Source organism: Penaeus chinensis, chromosome 3 (assembly GCF_019202785.1).
Source record: "Penaeus chinensis breed Huanghai No. 1 chromosome 3, ASM1920278v2, whole genome shotgun sequence".
Lineage (NCBI taxonomy): Eukaryota > Metazoa > Arthropoda > Malacostraca > Decapoda > Penaeidae > Penaeus > Penaeus chinensis.
In genome coordinates this window covers 39,998,184-40,005,683 of record NC_061821.1, presented here as the reverse complement: position 1 = coordinate 40,005,683, position 7,500 = coordinate 39,998,184, and the positions used below count along the sequence as shown (strand labels likewise).

General features: G+C 42.6%; 1 protein-coding gene across 3 annotated transcripts in view; it reads right to left on the bottom strand.

The window, feature by feature from the left end:
* Positions 1-7,500, bottom strand: part of LOC125039409 (sodium-dependent phosphate transport protein 2B-like) — a 27,861-nt gene that overhangs the window by 7,044 nt on the left and 13,317 nt on the right. For 2 of the 3 annotated variants that reach the window (XM_047633311.1, XM_047633292.1), the window contains exons 2-3: positions 5,290-5,443; positions 2,604-2,744 (exon numbers count right to left, since the gene is read on the bottom strand). In XM_047633311.1, coding sequence (XP_047489267.1) covers positions 2,604-2,744; positions 5,290-5,443 — 295 coding nt within the window. Of the gene's footprint in view, positions 1-2,603; positions 2,745-5,289; positions 5,444-6,037; positions 6,325-7,500 lie in introns of those variants that run through there. The other variant, XM_047633302.1, reaches the window with a different exon arrangement.

Genomic DNA, 7,500 nt, shown 5'->3' with positions numbered 1-7,500 from the left:
TGTGTGTGTGTGTGTGTGTGTGTGTGTGTGTGTGTGTGTGTGTGTGTGCGGTGTGTGTGTGTGCGGTGTGTGTGTGTGCGGTGTGTGTGTGCGCGTGTGCGTGTTGTGTGCGGTGTGTGTGTGTTCGCGTGTGCGTGCTGTGTGCGGTGTGTGTGTGCGCGTGTGCGTGCTGTGTGCGGTGTGTGTGTGCGCGTGTGCGTGCTGTGTGCGGTGTGTGTGTGCACGTGTGCGTGCTGTGTGCGGTGTGTGTGTGCGCGTGTGCGTGCTGTGTGCGTGTGTGTGTGTTTGCCATGTGTGCTCCGTGTGTGTGTGTATGCGTGCTGGGGAGTGGGTGCGCATGCAGTTGTATGTGTGTGTGTGTGTGTGTGTGTGTGTGTGTGTGTGTGTGTGTGTGTGTGTGTGTGTGTGTGTGTGTGTGTATGTGTGTGTGTGAAGCCGTTTGGATAGGTAGGTGGACGCGTGTGTGTACACAACTATCCTTATCACTGCCATAAGATGAGATATCCGGACTTTTAAAAGAAACGTTTACGAAAGCAGCAAAGGAATAGAGGAAACCGCACTCGTCACAATAACGACAAAAGCTATTGTCAGCCAACGGCGTGGGTCAGGGGCTCGGTAGGCGGGCTGGGGGTCGGCACGGGAGGGATGGGGAGGGGGTAGGTAGGGTGGAGAGGGCAGAGAAGGGATAGGGATGGGGAGGGAGAAGGAGAGGCGGAGAAAAAATGGGGATGGGTAGGGAGGGAGAAGAGGACTAATAAGGGATGGAGGGGATGGGGGGGGGGGATACTCCCTCACGAAGGAAAGGAAATACCAGCCTCTCTGCCTGCCCCCGGATCTTCCCTTCACCCGATTCCTCCTCCTTCAGGCATCTTCGAGCTGGATGGAAACTGGTGATCAGTGTCTCTTTCCTTGCGAGTGAAACTCCCAGCATTGTCATCTCTGATCCAATTTTAAATATAGTACCAGATGCTCCCATTACTGCAAGGCAATCAAGTGGCAGTGTGTATATAAAAGGAATTTATTTCATCAACTCCCTTTTGAGGTAGGTCATGTAACCTCCATTGATAATTCGACCAAGGATTGTTGCACGCTGTACACTAGTGGATAAAGCTCTACGCCGTTGATACAAGAGCTTTCGTGATAGTGTGTTTATCTCGTACAAATTATGTGCGTGTCTCCGAATAGAAGAACGACAATACAATGAGCAACAGCCAATATTCGCGCCTCTGAACCCCATTCTTTCTTACAAGTGTTACTACATAAGAATGTCGTCGAGGCGAGTCATGACATTTGCATATCGTTCATATCCAATTCACAGACATCTAACAATACCAAGGCTGTGGAGACTGACGGTCCTCGAGAGGCAGCAGAGCAACGTCTCGCTGTCAGTCACACGTCAGCAGAGAGTGTGTGGGTGTCAGCACGGCCCAAACTCGCTCACACACAAAAAAATGTACTATCCTTTCCCACATCATAAAAATATTATAACAACGCTGTATGTAACACTACCTTTTAATTGAAATAAAAATAAATGTGTTTGTTTACTTGCAGATAGACATGACTGAGTCTGAACCGATAAAAAGGTAGTTAGACACCAAACACATCATAATGAACCTTTACTTTTACTTTAGCTTTGCATTTTTGCAACTTTTTTCGGGTGTCTTCTAGCACTACTTGAGGTAAAGGCCATCTCTGCCACAGGATTTGCGTCGGTAAATCTCGGTCACCACAACAGACAACGCAGTCAGAAGTGAAGCTTTATGTTCTCGTTAACTAATGTCTTTGAAATTTATTGAAAAATAGGCATGTTTGATGAGAGGATATTATAATTCAATTTATTTTTATATCGATTTCATTAACGTACTCCATAGATTACTGATCAAAAGTAAACAGCCTCACTGACCCTTGTCTCAGAGGAGGAGCTTCTACAAAAACTTGCTTCCGAGCGCTAGCGACTAACAAAACAAACCAAGGATGTTTAGAACAGCTTTCTAGAACTGGTTCGAAAATACGACAAAGTACCGAGCATGTAGTGAATTCTATGAATGATACCGCGATTTCTTTACATACTTTTCACTGATAATTTTGATAATGAATTGATATATATATATATATATATAGATATTTTTTTTTTTTTTATAAAAGACATACTATATATATATATTTTTTTTTTTTTTTTTGGTTCATCGGTTATATATCTTCTAGCAAATTATTTCGTCAAGCTTCATAAAGAATTAATATTCTCGATCCAAATATCTGACTAATAAATCTTGAACAAATCCTTTTTGCAGTTCGTTCACATTTACTAGGGCTTCGGAATTCAGATTAAAATCGTCAATATTTTAGCTCTATATGGAACAACTGTCCATCGCTATTTATGGCAGGAAAATGCCAACTATGGTAAAAACACATTCACTCTCTTCCAGCGAGATGATCATTGTGTATGGGGCGCTGCGAAAACGAAAGGCTGCACACCTAGGACTAACGGTCAAGGATGGATTCAGAGTAAACATATTCAGTAAAGTTGAGATGTGACGCCTTCCTTCTCCCTTGAAGTTGGACGAGGACAGGCGTGTAGGAGAATCTCGCAAGGTGGAACTTACCTGTCGTCTTTCCAGCGATGAGCCTGAAGGAGGCGCTGAGGAAGTCAAGGGAGCAGATGAACATGTACAGGAGACCGAGGGCCGTGCAGACTTTGGCCGTATTTAGAAGAACCCGCTTCACCTTGTCTGATGTTGACATGTCTGTAAAGAGGTAAGAGAAATCATGGGTATTACATATATATAGCATTGGGAGTATCCAAATATGGGTTATGTTTACATATTTCCCTGCAGGAATGTATAAATGTGTGAATGCCGTTTAGGCAAGGAAGATACAAACCTCATTTAACAAATGTGATTGCACACGTGAAAACAGAGTTTACATTAGTTTGTGCAAAATATTAATTTGTATATCACTGTGTTTATGTGAAAGAGCTCTCATCACATTCACATTTTTTTCTGTGGATTTATAAAGCAACTCAGAGACAAAAATCGGTAAATGCTATGAAGCAGCATATTCTGCTTCCTTTATGCGCCAGCGAAGTCTAGCGCATATAAAAGAGTATTGACATTGCTAACTAATATTCGGAATACTTAAAATAAATAACATACCGTATACACAAAATAATCAAAATACCCTCCCCCCCTTCTCCCTATAGTCTCGCTACAGAATGTCAAGTTCTAAACTCGAGTGAAAGGTTATGCAGCTTTCAAATGTAGAGCCCAGGATGAAAGAGCTGTAGACGTCGGCCACCTTATCATGCTGCGAGCATAGGCTTGGCTCGGATCCCAATGCTGCCTTATACGGACGGCGGTGTCCTGAGCTACAAGCTAAAGACAGCGGAGGCTAGTAACCCTGTTTCTGTCTAATTGACTGAGATTTCTGCTGTGAAGCAGATCTTCTCTGTAGATGACTATAAAAGTCACCTTTGAGTCTACTGGCGAAAAAGTAATCTATGCTTACCAGCACTCATCCCAGTGTTTAAAATCTTATGAATATGGAAACGATGGAAAACAGATAAGTCATCATGCGGATCTCAGACTAGAGTACATATCTTGCCTCGTGATAGATGTGGGAGTGAGTATAAGGACTACTACCGTCAAACCTGTTCTGCCTAATTAGGCCTAGTAACAATGTGGTGCAGTCATGGTTGTCCGTACGGGCGCAAGATCATTGAACTTATTTGATTGCGTAAACATTTATTCTTACACGTTTTACCAAGATATTCGCCCGTCTGTTATCTTGTTTATTCACATTGCCAATGTATTTTCACTACTATTTTCGTAAACCTTTCTATTGCGAAAAGGAGGCAACAGGTGTCAGCCAGCCACTGGGTTTCACATAGAAGTCGGTCAGTTAATGCCTAGGCAAAAAAAGTTGCCCCAGTGCCCGCTTAACACGCACGCTGGAACGTGCCACGCTGCTGAAATATAGTCACTGTTTGATCGTCCATGACCGTGGTCCTTGAACTAGGCAACGAAGATCACGGATGCGTTATTTTTTGGTTGTTCGTCCACTTGCTCACGAGATTGCATAGAGAAAATACAGGAGTCGATTATATAAATCCTATCCAAAACTTTGTAGAATGATTGTATTCTTGTTCGAAACAATTGAATTCACCGTAGGTACACTATTTCTTTAGTAAATGCTCTAAAGTCTGACGCAGCATTCAACACAGTAGCGCGTCCGACCGGTCTTGGTTAATTCCAGACTGTGCTGATTTAGCAAGATGTATTGCTCAATAAGATCAATACCATCTCAAGCATGGTACGACGTTTGCAACCTATAACACGCCACACCCACACGTTTTCCGACCGCCTTCTAGTAACGCCTGATATTAAAAGTTACACTAAATTATGAATTCCCTCTAGCTCACGTAATTCTTAACTGTTGCATTTTAAGCAAGTACTAGTGCAGTAATAACTTTATCAATAATAACTACATTTATAATATGCTTCTGGTCAGTCTAGGCGAAGGTTACTGAGAAGCACTGTAACGGAGCACTCAGTCCTTTCTTCATAATAGAAAGCTTCTCGCGGTTTCATTCTTTACGAAGTGCTGTGTAAAGAAAAGGGAAATGTAATCTGTGAATAATGACCTTGAGTGGGCAGTCTCGCTCCTAGGTCGCATGGCAAAGGTGGGCACGTTGCCACTGTCAAGGTGAAAGGTACGTTGCACGCTATTCGGGGATGGAGGGATGGTCGGGCCGGTTTCTGGAGCCTTAATGGTCACGCCAAGAACTGGTCGAACTACAATTCCACGATCCAGGTCCAGTGCGTACATGGAGTGAAAGGAGAATGCGTATTTTCCTCTTCGATCAAAATAGAATGGACTCCCTGTGGATGGCTCCTGTCGCTTACACGGATTAGAAATTGATTTTGACGATTTTAATTTAATTGCAATGTTTCATTAACATGTGCTGAGTAAAAGGATTCATATGTGCATTAGCGGACTTAGTTAAATATATGAGTCAGCGATTAATAAGCTGCAATTCATTATAACAGCGAAACGAAGACCGGTGCCTGCGGTGGTGCACTGTCAGTACGAATGTTTGCTACAGGAAGATCTGATCCATAAAACCTGTTACTACTCTGTCTACCACATCTATACATATACATACACACACACACGCATGTTTGTGTATATATGCACATACATAAATGTGTATGTATGTATGTATGCTGTGATAATCATAAACAGATGCAGAGGGGGCCCCCACACCTGCGGAGGCAACAAAAGCTCACTCACCACTCCACTTGGGTCCCGAATCCTCCACGAGCTCGACGATGGCCCAGGGGTCGTTTTCCTTCGCCTTGCTGCGCTCCTGGACCTCCCGCTCCTTGTCCGCTGCTTTCGTAGGCGCGTCGCCATTGTAGGCGGTGTTCACGTGGCCGTTATCCATCTGCAGAAAACGTGGCACATTGTTACACGTGGCATATTTGCAGTATTATTCACATGACCTGGAAATGACAAAAGAAACTTGGCGCCAGAAACAATTCTTGTCACGAGGACTTGGATTACTACGTTGGGAAAAGGTTAAAGCGCTGTGTGACATTCCTAATTCAGACAGGGGAAGCTAGAATATTCGATTCCCAAATCATCAAATCACTGACCGGAAAGAATTGTGATTGCTGATAAGATACGGTTGCATTATAACATCAGCTAATGAGCCCCTCCACATCATAGCACCGAGGGACGAATATTCCATAACGAGCGATCATGAAACCGACAACGAATGGCCGCGTTCCCTGTTCTTCGTTCGTTTTAGAGATTCTGTCCCCGGTTTCTAAATGTTAATATTACACTGTAGTTCCAACACTACAATCCGATAATGCGCATTTTATAATTGTGGAATTATACTATAATTTAATCGCTATGCTGGCATAAAGAATCGTAAATGGATTTAAAATCTAAGTTTACAACATTTCTCACAAAATACATAATCTCACAACGTAATGAGAACAGGGCAAGGTTTGCTAAATTATCCAGTGCCTACCTTGACCTCGGAATACATTCACTAACAAACGAGGTTTAGCCGTCTCGGCTATGCTAAGCGCAGGTACAGCTACTTTAGCCAAACCAATAGTTCAGAGAGCAAACGACGCCTCTCAACATAACAGCCACTTGTCCATTTTCCCATTAACTTCCATGGTGTGCGCTCGTTCACTGATGCATGATAGGCCTCCTTACATTATTTCGAACAGCCTTTACGCACTATATAAACCGATACTAATGCATCTTCCACGCAAATGGATTCAACCCAAAAGACACCAAAAGTGAAACTGAATCGCCCGACTAGCGAGCAGCTTTCTCGTTCACTCCACAAACACACCACATCTTGGGGAGACACGGAACTGAGGCTTGTTAACACCTGTGCGAGAACACATGTGGGTGATGAACACGACTTTAGTGGTGTTTACCCCGTACCTTTCGGGTGAATAAAACGTATGCTCAAAACGAGAATATCAGTATTTAAATTGTAATATTATTTAATTTAATAAGCAAACAAAACAGTCATTGTAAACATCGTTATGCTGGCACGGTAATCAATCTTTTCCCATCTTGGTAATAATATTGACACGCACTAAAAATTATTGGGGAAAATAGCCTGTATCTAAACTGCCGCTACCTGTGTCGCATCAATAATCAGTCTCATCCGGTGGTTCACCAACAATCAGTCTTATCACATGCAATTACCCCCCCCCCCCCCCCCCTCTTTGCCCCACCTTGCACGCATGTGAACACGTGCATGTAAGAGATGCTAGATTCAGATTTATCCTCTCTACTTTTATGGACAGAATGATCGTCTCCTATAATCTGTCAGTAGGTTAGGTAAAATGACAGACATGACCACATGACAATAAACTATTTTTGCAACATCATTTTCATCGGTTTATTCACCTTGTAAAATCTACCGCAAATGAATACATTGCTCCGCTTGCCTTATCTAACAGAATCGACAGAAACCCGAGTTACAAAAACAGTATAACATTCCTCCGGTTTCACACTCAAGGTCTCTTAGGTCTTTATCTATGCTAAGCTTCCAAGGCTAAGGGTTTGGCGTGAAGATATGAAGACGCGCGGGATAATGGCGGAATATTTTTTTCTGCAAGTAGATCACGCAAATCGCCAGCCTTAACATCCTATAAATTACATTTCTGTGAAAAAAATAGTAACGCAAAATCGGCTCTTACTGTCGCATGCATGATGATATATGAAAATAAGATGTGAAACATAGCACTGGCTTTACTATTGTCTTAAAAAGAGGAAGATCCACAACACACTGTTGTAGTGTGCTTATCAAGGACCAGCGTTTGATTTATTGCGAGCTTATGAAAAATTATATTCATAGGTATGATATATAAGTTTGTTCTGAAATCATAAGTCATGAACCTAAAACAATGGAATGCTTATCATATTCCTTAAAAAGAAATGTGTAAAAATGTCATAATGCCTCAA